The following is a 25,473-nucleotide window of genomic DNA, read 5'->3' as shown; positions in this document are numbered from 1 at the left end:
CCCTTTCGCCTTCAGAACTGCCTTAATTCTACGTGGCATTGATTCAACAAGGTGCTGAAAGCATTCTTTAGAAATGTTGGCCCATATTGATAGGATAGCATCTTGCAGTTGATGGAGATTTGTGGGATGCACATCCAGGGCACGAAGCTCCCGTTCCACCACATCCCAAAGATGCTCTATTGGGTTGAGATCTGGTGACTGTGGGGGCCAGTTTAGTACAGTGAACTCATTGTCATGTTCAAGAAACCAATTTGAAATGATTCGACCTTTGTGACATGGTGCATTATCCTGCTGGAAGTAGCCATCAGAGGATGGGTACATGGTGGTCATAAAGGGATGGACATGGTCAGAAACAATGCTCAGGTAGGCCGTGGCATTTAAACGATGCCCAGTTGGCACTAAGGGGCCTAAAGTGTGCCAAGAAAACATCCCCCACACCATTACACCACCACCACCAGCCTGCACAGTGGTAACAAGGCATGATGGATCCATGTTCTCATTCTGTTTACGCCAAATTCTGACTCTACCATCTGAATGTCTCAACAGAAATCGAGACTCATCAGACCAGGCAACATTTTTCCAATCTTCAACTGTCCAATTTTGGTGAGCTTGTGCAAATTGTAGCCTCTTTTTCCTATTTGTAGTGGAGATGAGTGGTACCCGGAGGGGTCTTCTGCTGTTGTAGCCCATCCGCCTCAAGGTTGTTCGTGTTGTGGCTTCACAAATGCTTTGCTGCATACCTCGGTTGTAACGAGTGGTTATTTCAGTCAAAGTTGCTCTTCTATCAGCTTGAATCAGTCGGCCCATTCTCCTCTGACCTCTAGCATCAACAAGGCATTTCCGCCCACAGGACTGCCGCATACTGGATGTTTTTCCCTTTTCACACCATTCTTTGTAAACCCTAGAAATGGTTGTGCGTGAAAATCCCAGTAACTGAACAGATTGTGAAATACTCAGACCGGCCCGTCTGGCACCAACAACCATGCCACGCTCAAAATTGCTTAAATCACCTTTCTTTCCCATTCAGACATTCAGTTTGGAGTTCAGGAGATTGTCTTGACTAGGACCACACCCCTAAATGCATTGAAGCAACTGCCATGTGATTGGTTGGTTAGATAATTGCATTAATGAGAAATTGAACAGGTGTTCCTAATAATCCTTTAGGTGAGTGTATATGAGAAAATCCCGCCTTCAGTGCATATTTGTCAAATTTCAGGGAACCATGATAGAAAAAATGTCTGTTTTGCATGTGATAAGAAATAAAGTCAATTTCGGCAGATATATGGTAATCAGAAAATGTTGCTCCCCAATTATTGTTATCGGTATTGGACCCAAAAAACCTGTATTGGTTGGTTTCTAATATCTTCCAAACATACCTTGTGTCACAGCTACCATCTAGTACTTCCACTTTCCCCCACTAGATGTTGACATCACCCTTCCTTATCAGTCACTTCTCCCAGCTTCCTTCAATTAACATTCCTGGAACCCTTGTGCACTTCTGTGATCACCCCCTGCTCCCATTTGCCCTGCACCTCTCATCTTGTTTCTCTGCACCACATTTAAACCCTTCACTCACTCCCAGTCACTGTGAAGTTTTGTCAGTTTTACCACTACATTACTCCACGGATCTTTTTATTGCCTTCCCTTCCCTGAATTCCTTGCCTGACCTACCGACTACAACTTTGGACTTTCGCTCATTGCTCTGTTTGCCTGATTGCCCGACCCTTGCCTGTTACCACGACCACGTCTTCACCTTGCCCTTGGTTGCCCTGTCCTGCCAGTATCTGACCCACGCCTGTCTGACCACCTCTACCACACACCGCAACTGGGTCCCCCTGTTCCCATGCCCCACAGTACATTACACCTTGCACTTTAAGAACAGATGATCCAGATTCTGACATATTATACCATCTACATTTAAGAATCATTATAGAAATGTTACACTAAAAGGCCCCCCAAAAATTATTTAAGCCCAAGACTGCAGCAAAATCTCAGAGGGTTGTTTTACTGTATGATTTGTTGAGTTTTCATAATCTTTTTCATACTAAGATAAGTGCATCGTTTGTACTAGCACAAGTCACAATTGTATTCATCAGACAAGCATGTTAAGCCTGTGGTGATAAGTCTAACCCTTTTAATTATTTATAAGACACTCTGTGTGAAGAAGTCCTTTTTTCTATCTTGAATGCCATTAACAGATGGGACTAAAGAATAAACAATGTGATATTAAGTAAGGATAGAGATGATGTCCCAGGTAAGTCCAAAAAACATACACATACATACTGTATATAAGTAAAAAAATAAAAGAAAATCACCGGCTTGATGTGCGCTTTAAAAGTTGATGTTTTAAACAGCGTACAGAAACATCTCTTTCCTTAGTGAAGAGATGGTATGAAAGAACACTGGATCCAAGAAAGGTAAACAAAAAACAAAAAAACTGGGACTGCCTCGATTAATCGGACCTTATTAATCAACTAATGAATTGATCGACAATCAATATTTTGTCTATTAAAAAAAAAAAAATTATACTGACTGGTGATTATACGGTTAAATTATAAAGTAGGTGAAACACACAAGACATTACATCACATCACGAGAGCTACAGTACAGTATCTGTGCACAAAAAGGAGGGTTGCAAGCTGCTAAAGGGAAAACCAGTCTAGCTTTGGATTCAAATTGGATTCCGAAAGAAAGGTTTTTGGTTTAATTTAAAGGGCAGTGTGAGTAGTTTACATTTGCGAGCAAATCACCCGTTTACGAGCCATCGTGCTCATTTGGTGTCTATTAATATCTGAGTGATCCAAGGATCCTATCCAGTCTGACTTTAAATGTTCCCAAATATTCAGCTTCTACCACATTGCTCGGGAGTTTGTTCCAGATTGTGAAGACTCTCGCTGTGAAGAAGTGTCTCCTGTTTTCCATTTTGAATGCCTTGAATCCCAATTGCCATTTGTGTCCCCGAGTGCGTGTGTCCCTGCTGATCTGGAAAAACTCCTCTGGTTTGATGTGGTCGATGTCTTTCATGATTTTGAAGACTTGGATCAAGTCCCCACATAGTCTCCTCTGTTCTGGGGTGAAAAGGTTCAGTTCCCTCAGTCTCTCCGAGTAGGACATTCCCTTCAGATCTGGAAAAAGTCTGGTTGCTCTCCTCTGAACTGCCTCTATTGCAGCAATATCCTTCTTAAAATGCGGTGCCCAGAACTGTACACAGTATTCCAGGTGAGGTTTAACTAGTGCATTGTACAGTGTTAACATTACTTCCCTTGTTTTAAATTCTACACTTTTGACAATATACCCTAGCATTCTGTTTGCCTTTTTTATTGCTTCCCCACATTGTTTGGATGGAGAAGGTGAGGAGTCCAGACCACTGCGCTCCCCTCCAGACCACTGCGCTCCTCCAGTGCCAGACGACTAATTCTACCTCCTATCCACTCTCCTTCCTCCAAAGCCTGCTCCTTCTCATCCCTTGACAGGTTGCTAACTATCCCCGGGTCCAGATCATTAATATAGATTAGAAAAAGCAAAGGCCCTAGTACTGAACTCCACTAACAACCTCACTCCAGTTAGAAGCAACTCCTCTTATCAACATCCTCTGTTTCCTATACATAAACCAGTTCACAATCCATCTACTTACATTACCCTGAATGCCTACAGCTTCCAATCTGAGGATCAGTATTTGGTGTGGAACCTTATCAAAAGCTTTTTGAAAATCTAAGTATATCTTATCATATGCTTTCACATGATCTACAGCTGCAGTTGCATGTTCAAAAAATTCTAATAAATTAGTAAGACATGTTCTGCCTAAACCCATGTTGACTATCTCCAAGAATATGGTTTTCATTAAGATGCTCCTCTATTTTCTGTCTAATCATTTTTTCTAACATTTTACAGGTGATGCAGGTGAGACTGATTGGTCTGTAATTTCCTGGCTCAGTTTTGTCCCTTCTTGTGGATTGGTATGAAATTTGCCATCTTCCAGTCAGTTGGCACATCCCCTGTTCCAAATGTCATTTGGAATATTTCAGTTAGCCGCCTATAAATAATTTCCCTCATTTCTTTATGTACTGTTGGAAATACACCATCTGGCCCAGGTGATTTGTTTGTTTTTAATTCTGCTAGTCCCCATTCTGCTAGTCCCTCTGCTAGTACCTCCTCCTCATTTATCCTGATCTCTCTTAGGATTTGACTGGACTGGTTAACCTGTGGCATGTTATCATTTTTTCTTTAGTAAAAAACGCTGTGAAATACTCATTTAGAACATTTGCCACATCTTGTTCATTTTCCAAGATACTTAAATTTTTGCCCTTTATCTGTTTCACTTCATAAGAAAGTTGTACAGTCTGAACATTACTTCCCTTGTTCTAAATTCTACATCATTCTGTTTGCTTTTTTTTATTGCTTCCCCACATTGTTTGGATGGAGAAAGTGAGGAGTCCACATAGACTCCTAGGTCTTTCTCATGTGTTACTTCATCTAGTTCTATTCCTCCCATAGAGTAATTATAATGGACATTTTTGTTATTTTGTTATATTTTTGAATGTTTAAAAAAAAAAACTTGTGTTTTTGTATCAGCGAGCACCACGAATACTTTTTGGTTGTTGTTGTTTGTTTTTAAATCTAAATTGAGAATCTAAGCTACCACCGTATTGTTTGAGTCATTATATAATTAAAGCCCACATCATTTATAACCCAGGTAACATTATGAAAGAAAATTGCCAAATATATATATATATATATATATATATATATATATATATATATATATATATATATATTTTTTTTAAATGGATTAAGTTAAAAAAACTGAGCAGTAGGGTAAGCATTACAAATCAGTGAAGTTAACATCGATCCTTGGGGAAAATAGATCTTAACTCATCATATTTATAACAGAAAAAATTGCGGGGGAAAATATGCAACTTTCATGAACTACGGTATATTATGTTTTTTATGCTTTTATTTATTTATTTATTTATTTATTTAAATGGTTATAAATAAACACACAAAATAAATAGATGGGTTTAGTTAATTTCACAAAATCAAGAGATGTTAAGGTATACCTCTTCATCTAAATGAAATAAAATATTCAATTGAATACATCCTAAGCTTCACTTGGTGATGCTACACGTAACAGCTCTGTATGTGCTAATGAAATTAACAACATGTCTGGCTTTCTTCTTTGGGGCGAAACTGAATGTCAGTAGCAAAACCATGCAAATTACCAAATAAGATGCCACAATACATATGGACAACAGTCAAATCAGCTAAAGGCAATACAAAGCCAAGATAGCCTTTAGCAAATACGTTATTGCTAAGCTCCCACCGTGAGGCTTAACTACTTTTTCGTGAAGACTGCACCCAGAGGCAACTGCTTCAACATCCTTACGCAATAATGAGGACACTGATTTAGCCGTGTGTTTGGTTTCTAAAACACCCAACTGACATTTTTTTTTTCGTCTTAACAATTTGGAACCTAATTAAATTACGCAGCTCGGACTCCACACAATGACAAAGGTACCTACTGTTGCATTTAGGTAATCATTGTTGAAACAGCTTATCTTTTCTGCGACGTTCATCTCTGGAATTATAGATATCATCATAGGCTTTGAAAATATGTATTTATGTATTTGTTTGTTTGCTTATTAGATTAGACTCAGTATGATTACGGACTATCAAGAAATGTGATTATGTGTTTATTATAATTTATCCCTGGTACGAAATTATTTTCGAACAACTTCTCACGCTACAGAGAATTGTATGGATGCCAAAGCAGTCAGATCCAAGCTACGTTTTTCTTTCAATACAAACGATTCAAAATAGACATTTATACCTAATCAATAATAATAATAATAATAATACAACGTTCAATTAATCAACCAAATATTCGACTAAGAAGTGGTTACATGAATCTGTTGTTGGGTACTTTCGAATAGGGCAATTCTTTCTACGTGCGCAGACCTCTTCCATATTAACAGATACAGGCAGTAGGCATTGAACTCAAAATACCATAACAGATAGCAGTGTACGTGTTACAACACTCAGGCGGCGCTTATTCATCTTAAGCACAGGCAGAACATCCGCAGCAGCTATGACACTTTTCCTTTAGTAACGCAGCATATGCAACCCATAACACGGAAACTATGCTGACGCTTAAAAACCAAGCTAACGATCTGTCAACGCCATCCCTCTTGACCAAAGCGGGTACACATCATGTCAGAATTTTAGGGTATCAGATATTTGACAATTTGTTTAAAAATATGACATTGCCGGTGTAAAAGTGTAGATAAGAAAATTACCAGAATCCCCAATGTACGCAGTCAAACCAAAAGAAAAAAGAAAACGTACCAATTCTAGTAGAATCGAAGAGCATCCCCAGCGAAACGAACGACAACATTAGTATTCAACTCAAGCAGCGTAAGAGATATACATATAGCGGTTACAATACAGCATAAGATGGATAACACTTACCTTTCGTGAGAACTGCAAAAAGCATTCCAGTAAGCAGGTTTAACAAAAGAGGGCTACTCATTTTTGCTGTCATTTATTTTCCTCCTGTTAGGATTTTCTTCTCGATTCGAAATTAATGCAGACGCAGTCCAATATTAAAATAATAGTACCTAATAATAATTACAGAAGTCAGCAGGGATAGTGCACGTCTGGAAAGCGTGGAAAAACATAGACATGTGTCTATTCCCCTTTTCGTGATAAAAGCAAACAACCCTTTCTAAAAGGGTGTTATTTCAATTGTGAATTTACACAAAAAAACATATATATATTTCGTAAAAAAACAAAACAAAAAACAAACGAAACAAAATTGAAATTATTCCCAAGATTGTAAATTCTCACAAAAAAGCACAGACGATTTGTTTTAAGCAGATCAGCAGATAACTGTAAATATATCGTAACATATAGCTAATTTTTTATATTATTATTATTCAATCCGTTTCAGCTCTGCACTAGCATTGCATTGCAAAGGAAAACTAAGCAAAGCATAAGACGCTGTGACAGACAGCTCGAGGATACTGTACTAACCAATCCATGGTTCGAAGGAAGTAGGCGGGCTTTTAAATTGTTCAAAATAGGTACCCAGAAGGAGGGCCGAGGAGGTGGCTTGACCAATAACGAGGATAGGTGGGAGGGGTGGAGGAGGTTACAATGCTGCTGTATTAATTCAATTTGATTTATTTTACGCTTAGTGTTGCTGCAGTGTTGGAGATACAGTAGTCATAGGGGACCATTGCTAGCAATAACTAGAGAAAGAATATAGGGGAGGGAATTAGGTGGGGGAAGGGGGGTGCTCTTTTGTATGTAATAACAAATGTGAATACAGCAAAAATCAGTTTCTGTCATCCTGCACCATATGTACAACATATGGAATAAGCTAATGAATACTAGCACCATTAATTTATGTGCACATCAAATGTAAAAAGTAAATATAAAACTGCTATTTTTAAATCTTAATGTTTTAAAAAATAGCCATGATCTCATTCTATATGTAGATCTACAAATAATATATTTATTTTAAAATACAATGCCTAGACAAATAGTATTCATGGTGATTAATTTGTAATTATGGATCAATGCAATACATAATTATGTTTTAAGTTTTATTAATTAAGTTATGAAATCAAACAAACAATGCCAGTTATACAAATAATGACATAATGGTTTTCTGTTATATTTTGATTGTACAGATTTAAATAATATGCATTAACTGTGCTCTGAAACTGTATGTATCTTTCCTATATAGGGAATGAGTGTGCAAAACTATATTTTCTACTTACTGAACAACTTTGATATTTAAAGCTCTTTTCATCCCAAAGCATTTAACATATAGAGGCTAATAATAAAATAAATTAAAACAGCAATAAAAGTAGCATTTTTTAAATAATCTAGTCATTGGAAGAAAATTGGATAATGATAGGTCAATTATATGTGATAGGAAAGACTTACATATAGCTTCTGTATATCTGTAATTTTCTTTCTAAAAGTGTGATATATTCCAGGAGATATGGGTTATTTTCTAATCCCAGATAAACTTGATAAACCAATAATAGCCTACTGAAAAATATTCAGATAGTTTGTACTCTATAATAAACAATCATGTATTAATACATTATAATAATAATAATAATTCAAACTAATAATAAGCTAGAAGAAATAGGCTATAACAGTGCAAAATTACAGACTTAGCATCTTGGAATCTTATAAAAGATACTATGCACATTTAGCAGATGATTTGTGTGATTTCACTGGGGAAATAAATGTGACACTACACTACAATGGATTTGTGTCAGACAAGTCAGTTTAGAGAATGCATTATTCTCACAAAAATCTAGACTATTTCATAAGAAAACTAAACTTAGACTACACAATGATATATATATATATATATATATATATATATATATATTATGAACAATTATATTGTCTTTCTAAACATACATATCTTAAATTGAACTAGCTGTTTTTTTTTATAAATTAAATTGGTTCAGTCCTACAAATCTAAGGCCTTTGCATCATTACATATTTAGGCAAGTTTCATACATTTTTCAAAATAAGCCTTACATTGGAAAGTATAAGAACATAAGAAAGTTTACAAATGAGAGGAAGCCATTCGACCCATCGTGCTCGTTTGGTGTTCATTAATATGTAAGTGATCCAAGGATACTATCCAGTCTATTTTTAAATGTTCCGAAATTTTCAGCTTCAAACACATCACTGGGTAGTTTGTTCCAGATTGTGACAACAACACTGTGTGTGAAGAAGTGTCTCCTGTTTTCCATCTTGAATGCCTTGAAGCCCAGTTTTCATTTCTGTTCCTGGGTCTGTGTGTCCCTGCTGATCTGCAAAAGCTCCTCTGGTTTGATGTGGTCGATGCCATTCATGATTTTAAAGACCTGAATCTCCACGTAGTCTCCTGTGTTCCAGTGTGAATAGGTTCAGTTCCCTCAGTCTCTCCAAGTAGGACATTCCCTTCAAACCTGGAATAAGTCTGGTTGCTCTCCTCTGAACTGTCTCTAGAGCAGTAATATCTTTCTTGAAGTGTGGAGCCCAGAACTATACACAGTATTCCAGATGAGGTCTAACTAGTGTATTATGCAGTTTTAACATTACTTCCCTTTTTTCTAAATTCTACACTTTTGACAATATACCCTAGCATTCTGTCTAACTTTTGTATTGCTTCCCCACATTGTTTGGATGGAGAAAGTGAGGAGTCCACATAGACTCCTAGGTCTTTCTCATGCGGTACTTCATCTAGGTCTATTCCTCCCATAGTGTAATTACAGTGGACATTTTTGTTACCTGCATGTAATACCTTGCACTTGTCCACATTGAATTTCATCTGCCAGGTGTCGGCCCACAACTGAATAATATCTATGTCCCTTTGAATAACTTGTGCTGCCAAGATTGTATCTGCTGAGCCACCTATTTTAGTTTCCTAACTATCCCTGAGTCCAGATCATTAATATAGATTAGAAAAGGCCCTAATACTGATCCCGGTGAAACTCCACTAACAACCTCACTCTGGTTAGAAGCAACTCCTCTTATCGACACCCTCTGTTTCCTATACATCAACCAGTTCATAATCCTTGTACTTATATTACCCTGAATGCCTACAGCTTTCAATTTGAGGATCAGTCTTTGGTGTGGAACCTTATCAAAAGCTTTTTGAAAATCTAAGTATATCATAACATATGCTTTCACGTGATCTACAGCTGTTGTAAGTGTCATTTGGAATATTTGAGTTAGCAAGCCTATAAATCATTTCCCTCATTTCTTTAAGTACTGTTGGAAATATACCATCTGGCCCAGGTGATTTATAAAATAAAGTTTACAAACGAGAGGAGGCTGTTCAACCTATCATGCTCATTTGGTGTCCATTAATAACTGAGAGATCCAAGGATCCACTTTGTTTTAAATTCTGCTAGTCCCTTTAGTATCTCCTCCTCATCCTGATCTCTCTTAGGATTTGACTGGAATGGTTGTTAACCTGTGGCATGTTATCAATTTTTTATTTTGTAAAAACCTCTGTGAAATACTCATTTAGAACATTTGCCACATCTTGTTTGTTTTCCAAAATACTTAAATTTTTACCCTTTATCTGTTTCACTTCCTCCTTTATTGACCTCTTGCTCTTGTAGTATTGAAAAAGCTCTTTGCATTCATTTTAGCTCCAAGAGCTGTTTCCTTCTATTTCATTTTTTTCTTTCCTGATCCCTTTCTTAACATCTCTTTGCTGTTTAACATATTCTTTGTATTTTGTTTCGTCTATCCCTTTTGTATACACTATACAACATTTTCTTTCTCTTGATATTTTTTTGCATGCTACTATTAAATCATTGTGGCCAATGTTTTTTGGTCCTCAGTTTGCTAAGTTTTGGTACAAATATGGTACACAGTATTTGCTGGTCATTTACAAGAAACCTAATCCACTGTGGTGTGACTATTCATTTTGCATTAGGTGGAAAATAAATTGAAAATATGTGAATGGTGAGAAGTTTTTGATAGTTTAAATGTAATGCTGATGAGAAATCATGTTTTGTTCAATAAAGGGTGAAAGTTTTATTATGTAATAAGACAAATTGTACTTTGACTATTCAGTCCTTAATTGAGATTTCAATTTAGTGTAGCGTAAGGTACACTTATACATTTCAATTAAAGAAGTGAACTTATAGTATCACCTTATCACAAATCCTGGAATCTTGTAGAACTCAATTTCTGTAATAATTGGACGCAGACACCAATTCCAAAGATATAAATTGTCAAATTTATTCAAAACAAAGACTAAATGTAGCACTACACTAATTATACAAAAGGGAAAAACTAATTAAAATTCAACTCTAGATCAACAAATCAAAGACAAATCACTTCCGTGACCAAATCAAAGACCATGGAATCGCATATGATAACACACAAATCGTTAAACAAAAAAGGTTATAAACACATTGACTACAATACCGGTTAGTAAGACGAAGGTGAGTCTCTCGTTAGTATTATTACGCAGGTTAGTATTTATGTCAGGTAACTTCTCATTTACGTTTAGGTGCCGAGAAAGATCCTATCATTACTTGTTACCACAATTTCCCTTAACTGATTATTATTCAATGATTAAGGATAGGCAGGGCCACCAATAATCTAATGTCTATTAACTTGTGTCAATTTCAGACTAAACAGTTAAACAGGAATGAGAAGATATTTCTCGGCGTTGACAGATTTTATTTCTAAAATTATCAACAAAACAGTTTAATGCAACACACATTTATATTTAAGAAAACTAAATGATATTACACATTCTAGAGTTATGAATCACAGATTAACATTTCTAATTGATTTCTCAAATGTCATGAATCATGAACTCCAAACTGTTAAACTTATCTCAACTTCGTCGCAGAGAGGCCTCTCTGTCTTCTGGCTCAGATAACAGCACACGGCACGAGGTCCGTGTGGTTTGGAACAAAGGCAGTCCGGTTCGGCTTTGTCCAAGAACTTCCACTCAGTCGATGCACCTGGAAGTTGGGATTTCGCGAATGTAGAGTCTTTTCCAAACAGATTTTCCACTGGTTTGAAGGCTCCAAGGTTGTGCACAAAATCTTCTTTGTAAGCAGGGTTCCACCTGTTTGTTCCAAGGGTCAAGTTTCTTAAGACTCAAATAGCTATTTAAATGACTGACACTTTCGTATACAGTCGACTTAGTCAATGGTCCAGCTGTAAAACTCCACTGATCAGGTGGGCACAGGCGGGCAGCGCAGTCTGTAAAGTTCTTTATTTAATAAAGTCCTTTAAAAAAAATTCTTCGTACGGCTTAATCTCCTTCTCCCAGTTTAACTCTTCTGTTGCCGGCAAAGACTTGGTTGGTTTCTGGTTCCGGTTCTGGCAACAGAGCTACAGGTTGAGCTGTGGCAGCGAGTTACTGGTTCAGGTGAGAGAGAGAGAGGGAGAGAAAGACTGTCCGCTGTTCCTTATAGTCTGTCAGATCAATAGGTGATTGGTTCCTGAGTTCTTGAGATTGGATTTCGGTTTCAGCCCCCAGTGTCCTATTGGAGGGGGGCTTGATTTATGACTGATGTCAATCCATGCCATCTTTTGGAAATGCCGGTTGGCCCGGGTTCGTAGCTCTATGTCGGGATTTCGGCTCTCGTCCACTTCAAAGAGTTTTTATCAGCTACAGGCCCCTTTCTCCAGACATCTCATAGCAGAATTCCAAACTATTTGGCCTCTTCTCGGTGCCATCCTCCCCAAAACTGCCACTTTGATGCAAACCAGTTCCAAGCTGATGAGCTAAGGAAATCTGATAAGACCTCTCCCCCCCCAAAGTTCTTTAGATCAGTGCTTCAGCTCAGAGCCCAAATGCTCTTATCAAAATACACCCAACATAACGCTACATACCCCCTTTCTTGAATGGGACTGAGGTCGACTAGGACGTTATCCCCTTCAAGACAAAATAAGACGTTAAGCATTTATCTCAAAGTTATGTAACAGAATTCAACAGTGGACTTCACCATTCATGACCCCGAGAAATCAAAGAAATCAAACTAATAGTTCATTATCTAAGCAGAATGTATTCCAATCAAATTGACAATCCTATACTAATACATATACAGGTTACATATTATAACACAAGTACATTAAAAACAAAACAAAAAAAACAATTGGTATTAGTATTACTCAGGATTGAGTATGGTTACTGACGGTAACCAATATGTGGAAGTTGATTAACAGAGGGAGGTGACTGGGAATTCAAGTGTTATTCAGGCACCTGACCTTCACTATGTCTATAATAGTGGGTAGGGACCTGGGTTCGAATGGTTGGCTTACATGGTAAGCCGGTGCCCCCTTTAGGGACATGCACAAAAATGGTCTCATTGGGAAGTTGTACCTTGGTGGCTGTATCATATCTGTCATTCAATTCAACCTGCTTTGGTGATTGAACTTGAACCCCAACTTCCAGGTGCATTGACTGAGTGGAAGTTCTTGGACAAAGCCGAACCGGACTGCCTTTGTTCCAAACCACACGGACCTCGTGCCGTGTGCTGTTATCTGAGCCAGAAGACAGAGAGGCCTCTCTGCGACGAAGTTGAGATAAGTTTAACAGTTTGGAGTTCATGATTCATGACATTTGAGAAATCAATTAGAAATGTTAATCTGTGATTCATAACTCTAGAATGTGTAATATCATTTAGTTTTCTTAAATATAAATGTGTGTTGCATTAAACTGTTTTGTTGATAATTTTAGAAATAAAATCTGTCAACGCCGAGAAATATCTTCTCATTCCTGTTTAACTGTTTAGTCTGAAATTGACACAAGTTAATAGACATTAGATTATTGGTGGCCCTGCCTATCCTTAATCATTGAATAATAATCAGTTAAGGGAAATTGTGGTAACAAGTAATGATAGGATCTTTCTCGGCACCTAAACGTAAATGAGACTGATATATATATATATAACGAGAAGTTACCTGACATAAATACTAACCTGCGTAGTTATTTAATGTCTGACTAACAATACTAACGAGAGACTCACCTTCGTCTTACTAACCGGTATTGTAGTCAATGTGTTTATAACCTTTTTTGTTTAACGATTTGTGTGTTATCATATGCGATTCCATGGTCTTTGATTTGGTCACGGAAGTGATTTGTCTTTGATTTGTTGATCTAGATTTGAATTTTAATTAATTTTTCCCTTTTGTATAATTAGTGTAGTGCTACATTTAGTCTTTGTTTTTGAATAAACTTGACAATTTATATCTGTGGAATTGGTGTCTGCGTCCAATTATTACAGAAATTGAGTTCTACAAGATTCCAGGATTTGTGATAAGGTGATACTATAAGTTCACTTCTTAAATTGAAATTTATAAGTGTACCTTACGCTACATTAGTTACTGTTATAATTTAATGTTATACAAGGGGATATTTTTGTATCCCTTTATTTGTTAAAGACATTCAATGTCAAATTTTGATCTTGAAATCCTTTTTGGCAATTTTTAAATGTAATGGGCAGGTTGTTCAATTGTGTCTTTTAGTTTTTGCTACAGTTTTGCTCTTAATAAGTTAGGCTTTTCTGAACCTTTAATTCAACCATTCTTTTAATTTAGTTTTACCAGTCTTCTGCACAAAGTTAAAAAAATTAGTCTGCTTTAGCCATGCCATTGACAAGAAATGTATCCAACAGAATACTGCTCAATCAGACCCCAAATTGCTTAACATTTGTTGCATGTAGTTAATGATTAATGATGTACAGACACTTGTGGGAATTACACTATATCTAACACTTCCATAATAAGCATAGTTAGTTCTGCATGGGCCTTGTTGTATTGTTTGTAACAATGTATCTAAATGAGGGGAGTTATGAAGCCCAGCATTTGGTGCAGAATTTATAGGAGTTAAGTAACCTAAGTAATTAAGAGCTAAATTGAAACAAAAAACAGAAACAGGGTCTAATAACAATTAGGATTGAAAAGCCCTGCCTTATGGTTACCTTTTTGGTCAGCTATATATGGAATTGTGGAGACACGAGACCCTTTGTAACTGGCCACACAAAGCATCTACATCAGGGGTCTCCAACAGTTTGATTGTGAGCTACCAGTAGCTCACAGGCCACCTATGAGTGGCTCACCAAATAATTTTGGAAGTACATGGATGCACACTGTATCCAATAATGCATCCAATATTTAAGTTTGTAAAAAGAGAAAAAACTAGTCTGCATTCCGTATCCCACCTTGCACACTGAGCCCATCAATTTTGGAATCGAAAGAAGACACACTATCGAATGGAAAGAGCCTTTCTGCCCCTCTACTAGCCCCTCTCAGATCAAAGGGGATCAGAGTCCTGAACTACCTGCATGATTGGCTAATCTGCACAGATTCCAGGTTGCAGGAGGAGGAACACACAGCAGAGGTCATATGACATGACGTCACTAGCTCTTGCAGTTTACACAAAAAAGAGTTTTAATACACTTTACAATTGAATTGGATGCCTTGTGTCATGTTGTTTCCTTATATTTTACACATTTGTGACAACAGAATTCTTGAAGTGGGAGAAATGAGAGTATATCTCCAAAGTCTGTGTTCACAAGTAGTATTTACAACCTGGAAGCTGACATGAACAGTCGGGAGTTATTTACCATGCTTCCCACAAGATGTGAACACAGCATTACACCTCGGATCCTCCAGGGAAGTCATCACGAGAGATGACTCCAACTCTGGCTGGGGAGCAGTCTGGAATTGGATTGGCATAAAGGGGACGTGGAGCGGTCTCTGGTCATCCACCCACATCGCCATACGGGAGCTAGAAGCAGTGTTACTTTCAGCACATCCTGACAAGTATGTCTTAGTCTATACAGACAACACAAGGTTCCTGTGCCGGAGCACACTCCACAAGGGAACAGGCTACATTGTGAGTTCTTTTTAATGGTGCTTCTATGCAGGACCTGTGTAACGCTGCGACCTGGACTGGTTGATAAACTTTCACGTTGTTCTACCACCTGAATGTTGCAGACCAGGTGTGCCCTACACTGGACACTCAGTGAGGCTCTGATGCACATGCCATGGATGGGATGAGTCTTCAATCAGTTATCTTGACTTTGAGACAGCCATTAACGAATGGAAGTCAGAGCTGTCTTGCGATTTGAAAGGGAATGTTAGGTTATCATAACCATGGTTCCCTGAAAAAGAAAGACATCCATTACCATTTGGGGTCGCTTTGTCAAATGACCTTCAGAGAAAAGAAATGGCAGGTTGCAGCTGGCAGGAGAAAACTTTTCACCAGAGGTGGGACTTCCTCCTGCCAGCAGGGCCCCTATAGGGCAGCTTTTACATGTTTTCATAATTGGCATTTCAGAAGGCTGTTCCCATTCAGTAATGGCTGTCTTTCTTTTTCAGGGAACCATGTTTATGATAATAACCTAATGTTATCACCTATTTGTCTAGCCATGGATAACTATACAACAAAGCAAATAAATATAGACAGACAATATATGGCAAGGAGCTGGGCATGAATGGTACTTACTGATGTGACTAGAATTTTCTTAGAAAGTGATTATGCACAGATAAGCAACAAAAATGTGACTTACATTTGTAACAAGGGTATTGTTTAGTTCTATATTTAACTTTCCCTGACTGCTTTGATTTGACTGTTTGTCGGCTGTATTAAAGGAGAGCGACTATTACATTAGACTGTTGCATATTTTCGAGAAAGTCGGGTTGGTGAGTTACGTGGTTTAGCACCAATCAGTGAATATTAGTTTTACACTTCTCCCACCTCGGGGCGCTCTTTGGTTTTAGTTTTTATGTCTGAATTGTATTGTTTTATCACATGTGCACATGTAATTGTTTTATATTGTTTTTAAAATTATTATTAACATATATATTCTATTTGTAATGGACTGTTTACCCCTGTTTTGTATTTGAAATGGCTGTTATTGTCTGAGTTGGCTTTTATCTTGCTTTTATCTATTGTTAGAGTCTGAGAGTAATATCTGCAATTATTGTGCCCTAGGTTGTTTCTTTTTACCTTTAATTGTTTTATTTAATTTATTCTGTTATTCACTGGTTTCAAATTTATTAAGATGTGTGCAGGATGTTCATTTCATTTTTGGTTGTAATTTTAATCACTTGATATTTGACATGTGTATTTCTATAGATTTGTTATTTCACATTATTTTAAATGTTTATTTATCCCCTGTGGCTTACTGGTTTGAACTTGCCATCTCAGACTCTTGACTTAGTAAATTTGTTATTCCAAGGTGAAATGTTTTATTGGAGAACTTTAAGAATAATATTTTAACCATGTGTGTAATAAATGTTTAATAAATAAAAGCATTATAATTGTGGTCTCATTGTCTTGCATACCAATCCCTACAGTTTCCATACCTATATGGCGATACCTATAGGCAGAGTAGGCAATTGCCTAGGGCCTTGGGCTTGGAGGCGGGGCCTCCATAACCGTAACATCCATATACGTGAGTGTAACGGGGCTCATTCGTGTCATAATGAGATTGTTACGAAGTGACATAAGCCCTCGCTAAAAGTAGTATAGTGTTAATCCCCCTCTGGTAAGAAGTCCAGTCTGTTGGTGTAGGGGGTTTAACACTGTACTATGTCAGAGCTGGTGTGGTGCGGAACACTATAGGTTTGTGTCTTGAATCCCAGGTGGGGAGCCCTGACCCACATTGGCCACACCAGTCCACCTATTAAGTCGGGGGGCCTCCAAATGTCTAGAACCAGCTCTGGCCATTGGTCCACCCAGTTGAGATCTGTGTGGGATATCATTAGAGGTCCCTCACCTGTCTGAAGGTGGCATAGTAATTTATATGAATTAAAATTATATTAATCTAAAAGAAGTAGCATGCTACACATTAATTACAAAGATTTGCACTTTAAACATAAACAATTGAATGTTGAACCATGCATTCTGTTTTGTGTCTTTATGGTCAGGTAATTTGTATGCAATGTTTTTTTTTTATCATTATACCTTCAGCAGCCCCATTGCAAACTCAAAACGATGGGTGACAGCCTGAAGTACACTGAAAAAAGTGCAACAGGACTGTTGTTGATTTTAAGTATTTTATTAATGGGTATTACTTAAATATACTTTGGTTAGTTCAACCTTTTCTTTTGAAAAAATATTTCTCTATAACATTTTTTTATTATTATTTGAATGAATTCTGTATTTTGAGTTCAGTATCTCTTGGGCATCTACATTACTTATCACTCTGACATCAGTGATGCATATGACATCAAAATATGCGGGGGAAAGTCAGGATGGGAAAGATCCGTGGCTCCATTGCTCTTTTCATCAAAAATTTTTGCAGAGTTTTACGAGGTAAGACAATCAATAATCATCCATTCATGTTTGTGTGTCAGTTAAATATATTAATTTGTATTACATTTCAAGATTTTGTAATGTGTGCAAACAATCCTTTGTTAAGTTAGCGTGGTAGTTAGCTTGGAGCATGAGCTAAGTTATGCAAACAATATTGTATGGATTTCATTATGATGTAATATTTATTGTGACTTCTTATTTTGGTTTAAAATAAACGCGCTATGGCGAAGCCAGTCATCTACTGCCGGAACATCCGAGGATTCTTCTGTCCATGGGAATAAAGGCAGTTGGTACCATAGGACACACTGGAAGGGCGACAGTCCAGTGGAGGAGCTGATCAGGGAGTTCTGGAAATATTCTGCCCAGGGCAGAAATCGACTCCAGTCCTGTTGGTTGTCGCTGCAGTATGAGCGCAGGAACCGGCCGATCTCCTGATTGAGGCGCTCAGTCTGCCCATTTGACTGCAGGTGGTAGCCTGAGGAGAGACTGACAGAGATGTTGAGCACTTTACAAAATGCAGTCCAGACACGAGAGGTGAATTGCGGTCCCCTGTCTGAGATGATATCTTCGGGCAGACCATACACATGCAGTAGCAAGGGCGGTTGGAAGCCCATTCAGGGGTACCAGTTTACACGCCTTTGAAAAACGATCAACGGCCACCAGGATGGCTGTGTATCCTTGAGAGCTAGGAAGATCTGTAATAAAGTCTATTGCCATGTGGGACCAGGGCTGCTGTGAGACCGCAGGGCGGCCTTGTAAGGCAATGTACCTGTAGACCCTGGGAACACATCGACAGGGCTGTCAGTAAGTCCAGGAGCAGCTCGCGTGGGTGCTCAACTGGAAGGCATAATCAAGTGGAAGGGAAGACACGGTTCAAATAGCTCTATCAGGATGCACTAACAGGGGCAGACTGGGAGAGGAAAGGCAGGAGCCAGAGCCCATAGGCTACTGGGGCTCGACTGCAGCCAACACCGGTTTCCCAATGGAAAGGACCGATCCCGTTACGTCCAACCTGTAGAACCGGGCAAATGTAAGCGGCAAGGCCCAAGCTGCAGCCCCACAAATGTCTACAAAAGGGGGCACCTTAAAAAAGGGCCCAAGATGTGGCAACGCCTCAAGTCAAGTGGGCCACCAGGTGTTCAGGCACTGGGGTCCTGGTGGAGTAGTAGGCCATGGTAATGGTGTCCACAATCCAATGTGAGAGGTGCTGCTTTGAAAGCTCCTGGTTCTGTGTCCACGCTCCATAAGACAAACAGTTGGTCTGAGTGCCAGATGTCCTTTGCGTTCCAAATAGCACCTAAGGGCCCACACAGAGAGGAAGTCCGCCGCCGTGTTGGACAGGCCTGGGAGGTGAACTGCTCTGATGGAGCGGAACCGTGGCTGTGCCCACAGAAGCAGATGGCGTGCTAGAGAGTACAGTCTGCGCAACCAGAGACCTCCTTGCCTGTTGATATAGGCAACCACCACTGTGTTGTCTGTCCGAACCAGCACATGTCTGTCCTGCAGGACTGGCAGGAAATTAAACAGTCCAAGGAGTACTGCTTGTAACTCCAGGATGCTGATATGGAGGGCCATATCCACGTCCGTCGCAGACTGCTCCCCAACCCTGCTTGGAGGCATCTGTCATCATGACTACTCGGTGTTAGACTGGCCCCAGGGGCAAATTGTGAGGGCTTCACCACCAACGGAGCACCCTCCAGCACGCTGGAGTGACTGTGACTCGGTGTGCTCGGTCACAGTGAGGGTGCATCCTGAGAGACCTGAACCACCACTCAATTGGAGGAGGCCGAGGGGGAGCCTCTGGCAAAGGGACACCCTGACACGAGCTCAGGAGAGGCAACTCTCTCTGGTGCCAATGTGGCGAGCATGGCAACAGAATCGAGGCTCAGTCTGAGGAACTGTGCCTGCTAAGTTGGCTGCAGGCGGCTCTTCTCTCGATTGACCCGGAGGCCCAATTCAGAGAGGTGGCCTAAAATCAGGTTTGTGTGTTTCTGAACTTGCTCCTTAGCTGTAGCGGACCCGGAAGTCACGGCCAAATTGCGCCCGCTGTCGGTGCGCAGATAGACGGGGCATAGGACCTCCCAGCTCCAGGCAGGCAAGGTGCATTGGCCGCAAGCGGCACAGTGGCGTGGGTGAGAGGAGCTCATCGCCGAGCACACACACATGTACACAGGGAAATGTGCAGCGGAGGCGCCGGTCACTGTTTGCACCAGGGGGCACACAACAACTGAAACACCCCGGCGACTAGTGAAGCGCCTAGTGGGCTCACCGCTGTTAAAGCGCGTATCCACCCAGCAACGTTTATGTACACAGGGCACTACATACCAACCAAACACAACCTTGCTGTTGCCGGACTGAACGCTGTGTATGCCGAGCACCAGGTGCTGGATAAAATCACAGCGTAGGCCTGTAGGCTAAACCGCACCGTATGTGTCGGGGTTTCCGGGGACACCAGGTGATGCCGAGTCCGGGGTCTGAGGGGTCTGAGGGCAGTAGGTCACCAGCCGTAGCGGGGTCTAAAACCGAGGCCTACACGCACGGTGCTGATGAAGCATGCAGTTCACAGTCTTTCAATCAGTTCATCCACCTGAGGCATTGGGTAAGCATCAAACTTCGAGATGGAATTTAATTCCTGGAAATCATTACAGAATTGGATGCTTCCATCAGGTTTGGGATCGAGGATAATGCGACTGGACCAGTCGCTATGGGTTTCTTCAATCACCCCAAGCTGTAACATCTTTTCCAGTTCTTGGTTGGCAATCCTGTGAGCTTCCGGTATCCAATAAGGTTTTTAGTGCACTTTCTTTCCTAGGACGGTGATGATGTTGTGGGTGGCCAGGTGTGTATGTCCGGGCAGAGAAGAGAAAACCCCCTTGTTGTTCTCTAGAAATTCATATAACTATTGTTTCTGCCTGGGAGAGAGATCTCCAATGGTTATCATGTCTCTGAGCCGCTCTTCCTCGACTGAGGTTCGAATGTCACTCCAATAGACTTCATGGTCCACCCTTTTTTTAACTAGTTGACATCGTATATCTGTTCTGGTTTCCTTTTCCCAAGCTGCCTGACTTTATAATTAACTGGTGTAACTCTATAACTTCATATGGCCCACTCCAAGTGGCCAGGAACTTGCACTAAGACTAAGACTCGAACTCCTGTTGCAAACTCTCTGGGTGCCACCAGACGATTGTAAACTCGTCGTTGAGCTTCTTGGGCTTGTTCCAAATGTTCCCTTACAATCGGTATGATAATCTTAACCCGTTCCCTCATTTCTTCTGTGTTCACTCACTGTTTGATGGGGGCAGGGCTGGCTCTACCAGGTTTCTTTTGCAAAATTGAGGAGCCCCTGGGGCTGATGGTCATACAATAGTTCAAATGGGGCAAAGCATGTGGAAGCCTGAGGCACCTCTCTAATGGCAATTGGTCCCAGCTGCGTCCATCCTTCTCCATCATTTTCCGTAACATGGCTTTCAGTGTTCTATTGAAGTGCTCTACAAGACCATCTGTTTGAGGGAGAAATGGGGGTAGGGAAGTGGTCGGTCCATGTCAAGGGTTTTCCCATCCACTACCTGCACATTTCTTCTGGCATGTTAAGAACATATGAAAGTTTAGAAACAAGAGGAGGACATTCGACTCATCATGCTCATTTGGTGTCCATTAATAACTAATTGATAAAGGATCCTAATCAGTCTATTTTTTAATGTTCCCAAATTGTTAGCTTCAACCACATCGCTGGGGAGTTTGTTTCAGATTGTGACAACTCACTGTGTGAAGAAGTGTCTCCTGTTTTCTGTCTTGAATGCTTTAAGACCATTTTCCATAAAATATTACCAAAAATAATATTAAAGCTTTCATTTATATAATCTGATCCGAGTATTATTAGGCCGTTGTTCATGTGGATTTTATGAGAATATAACAGTCAGCTAATGTTTATTGCATTAGAAACAATGACTTCATGTTATAGTGCTACCCAAAACCAAATTTTATATGTACAGTATTAAATATGGTTTGTTAAATAAAATAAATAAAACATAATGTACAGTACTGTGAATGAAAATGTAATGCCCCTGTACTGAATAGTACATAGCCTATATTGTTAATTTACACATCACAGTATATTTGCATAAAACTACAGCAGCTTTACTGGATGTTTTGTAAGTTAATTTTCAGAACAAACATTTGCAAATCTGACAAACTTCAGCAAAACAGTTGCGAGCAAGCACTAAGCAATACAATGCAGTGCACACATACTGCAAAATAATAATTAAAAATGGCATTGTAATTAATTAATTACTATATAGAAACAAAACAACCCCAAACCCCAAAACAATAACAAATTTAATACATGTATACAGCAATAAACTCCATACAGTACACTTTACCATGCAAACTGCATGTTCTACATTACTTGTTTAGGATTTTGTTTTATACTTTAACTCTTCAAGTTCGCCATGTTAATACAGTACTGCAAATAAGAACAAACAAGTTCCACTGTAGTTGGTTGATTTACCTCAAAATTGATTAAATAAATGTGACAACGCCTAGATTTAAATGAATAACCTGAGAGCAGTTTTTAAACCTGTATCTATAATCTTCAAAGGGGGGTGGGCGTAGTTTTATAGTGATGATCGAATATTGTATTATTGTATTCTAATACTTAGTCATATTTATTTGGCAGTGAAAACCAGATATTATAATCAGTAATTCACACTGGATGGAGACCAGTGCACATCCCCTGTGTGTGTGAGAGAGAGAGAGAGAGAGAGAGAGAGAGAGAGAGAGCTGTTCCCGCAGAGTGTCGGTCTCACGCACCAGACATTCGCTTGCAAATCAAAATGGCGGTTGAGATTCTAAAAAGACATTTAGTAGTTAAAAAAAACCTCAGATACAGTAAATTATTCATAATTACCTTGGCATTTAGTGAGCACAGGATTTATTTTTCAAGAGATCCTTTACATATCTGTCAAAACCTTTTTCTGTCAGTATTCCTAAATGTATAGTAATCATAAATTAAAACAAGGCTAGTGTCCTGCAATGCAGAGAAGCTTAGAACCTGAAGCATCTCACCCTCTTTGACTTCATCCTCCCAGTAATAGCTACATACAAACATTGTAATCAACACCACCAGTGCAAAATACAATGGCAGGGAGAATGCATAGCAGTTTGGTCCATTTTAGGTTTTACTAAGTGCAGGCCCGTTGTTTAAATTGCACTAAATTGATACTGTATTTGAAATTATCTCTCGCTCGATGTTTCCAAGTCAAGGGAATATATATTGTATATTTATTTTTAATACACCTGTTAAAAGCCTTTATTAAAACAAATACATATTGAAGAAGCAAACTTTGTCATGCTGCCTGGACATATGAAGGAACAGAATCATTTTCTCAAATGTTTCGATCTCAATTCTTTCCTACAGCTGAAAATAAAAAACATGCATTGTGGGTCCAGGTGGCAACCTTTTACATATAAATATATTCAAAACAAACCATTTGTTGGTATGTATATGGTAAATAGAGCAGAAAAGAAAGGTTTGCGATACTCACCGTTAAGTTCAAGTAGACAAGTGAAGCTCTGCCTGATGGCACGCCACTTAGTGTAAAACAAACAGGGCGGGGATATACACACGTATCACACACATGCACGCACGCACACAAGCACACACGTATAAATATAAACAGTGAGGGAAAAAAGTATTTGATCCCCTGCTGATTTTGTACGTTTGCCCACTGACAAAGAAATGATCAGTCTATAATTTTAATGGTAGGTGTATTTTAACAGTGAGAGACAGAATAACAACAACAAAATCCAGAAAAACGCATTTCAAAAAAGTTATAAATTGATTTGCATGTTAATGAGGGAAATAAGTATTTGATCCCCTATCAATCAGCAAGATTTCTGGCACCCAGGTGTCTTTTATACAGGAAACGAGCTGAGATTAGGAGCACTCTCTTAAAGGGAGTGCTCCTAATCTCAGCTCGTTACCTGTATAAAAGACACCTGTCCACAGAAGCAATCAATCAATCAGATTCCAAACTCTCCACCATGGCCAAGACCAAAGAGCTGTCCAAGGATGTCAGGGACAAGATTGTAGACCTACACCAGGCTGGAATGGGCTACAAGACCATCGCCAAGCATCTTGGTGAGAAGGTGGCAACAGTTGGTGCGATTATTCTCAAATGGAAGAAACATAAATCAACTGTCAAGTCTCCCTCGATCTGGGGCTCCATGCAAGATCTAACCTCGTGGAGTTTCAATGATCATGAGAACGGTGAGGAATCAGCCCAGAACTACACGGGAGGATCTTGTTCATGATATCAAGGCAGCTGGGACCATAGTCACCAATAAAACAATTGGTAACACACTACACCGTGAAGGACTGAACACCATCCCCACCGTCATGGGGTGGAAACATTATGCTTTGGGGGTGTTTTTCTGCTAAGGGGACAGGACCACTGCACCGCATCAAAGGGACGATGGACGGGGCCATGTACTGTCAAATCTTGGGTGAGAACCTCCTTCCCTCAGCCAGGGCATTGAAAATGGGTCGTGGATGAGTATTCCAGCATGACAATGACCCAAAACACACAGCCAAGGCAACAAAGGAGTGGCTCAAGAAGAAGCACATTAAGGTCCTGGAGTGGCCTAGCCAGTCTCCAGACCTTAATCCCATAGGAAATCTGTGGAGGGAGCTGAAGGTTCGAGTTGCCAAACGTCAGCCTCGAAACCTTAATGACTTGGAGAGGATCTGCAAAGAGGAGTGGGACAAAATCCCTCCTGAGATGTGTGCAAACCTGTGGCCAACTACAAGAAACGTCTGACCTCTGTGATTGCCAACAAGGGTTTTGCCACCAAGTACTAAGTCGAAGGGGTCAAATACTTATTTCCCTCATTAACATGCAAATCAATTAATAACTTTTTTGAAATGCATTTTTCTAGATTTTTTTGCTGTTATTCTGTCTCTCACTGTTAAAATACACCTACCATTAAACTTATAGACTGATCATTTCCTTGTCAGTGGGCAAACGTACAAAATCAGCAGGGGATCAAATACTTTTTTCCCTCACTGTATACACCGATCAGCCATAACATTATGACCACTGACACTGACACTGAATAACACTGATAATCTCGTTATCATGGCACCTGTCAGTGGTTGGAATACAGTGCATCCAGGAAGTATTTACAGCGCTTCACTTTTTCTACATTTTGTTATGTTACAGCCTTATTCCAAAATGGTTTAAATTCATAGTTTTCCTCAAAATTCTACAAACAATACCCCATAATGACAACGTGAAAGAAGTTTGTTTGAAGTATTTGCAAATTTGTTACAAATAAAAAACAAAAAAATCACATGTACATAAGTATTTACAGTCTTTGCCATGACACTCAAAATTGAGCTCAGGTGCATCCTGTTTCCACTGATCATCCTTGAGATGTTTCTACAACTTGATTGGAGTCCACCTGTGGTAAATTCAGTTGATTGGACATGATTTGGAAAGGCACACACCTGTCTATATAAGGTCCCACAGTTAACAGTGCATGAAGTCCAAAGAATTGTCTGTAGACCTCCGAGACAGGATTGTATCGAGGCACAGATCTGGGGATGGGTACAGAAAAAATTCTGCAGCATTGAAGGTCCCAATGAGCACAGT

The 25,473-nt window shown here is 39.5% G+C and overlaps 1 protein-coding gene across 1 annotated transcript in view; it reads right to left on the bottom strand.

The window, feature by feature from the left end:
• The window catches only part of iglon5 (IgLON family member 5), a 326,672-nt gene extending 319,700 nt beyond the window's left edge, over positions 1-6,972 (bottom strand). Inside the window, exon 1 of the mRNA XM_066719470.1 lies at positions 6,466-6,972. Within this exon, the coding sequence (XP_066575567.1) occupies positions 6,466-6,538 (73 nt within the window). The 5' untranslated portion in view covers positions 6,539-6,972. The remainder of the gene's footprint in view (positions 1-6,465) is intronic.
• Positions 6,973-25,473: the final 18,501 nt, after the last annotated feature.

Source organism: Amia ocellicauda, chromosome 12 (genome assembly GCF_036373705.1).
Source record: "Amia ocellicauda isolate fAmiCal2 chromosome 12, fAmiCal2.hap1, whole genome shotgun sequence".
Classification (NCBI taxonomy): domain Eukaryota; kingdom Metazoa; phylum Chordata; class Actinopteri; order Amiiformes; family Amiidae; genus Amia; species Amia ocellicauda.
Note: the sequence above shows the minus strand (reverse complement) of the source record. Positions and strands in the feature narration are given on the sequence as shown.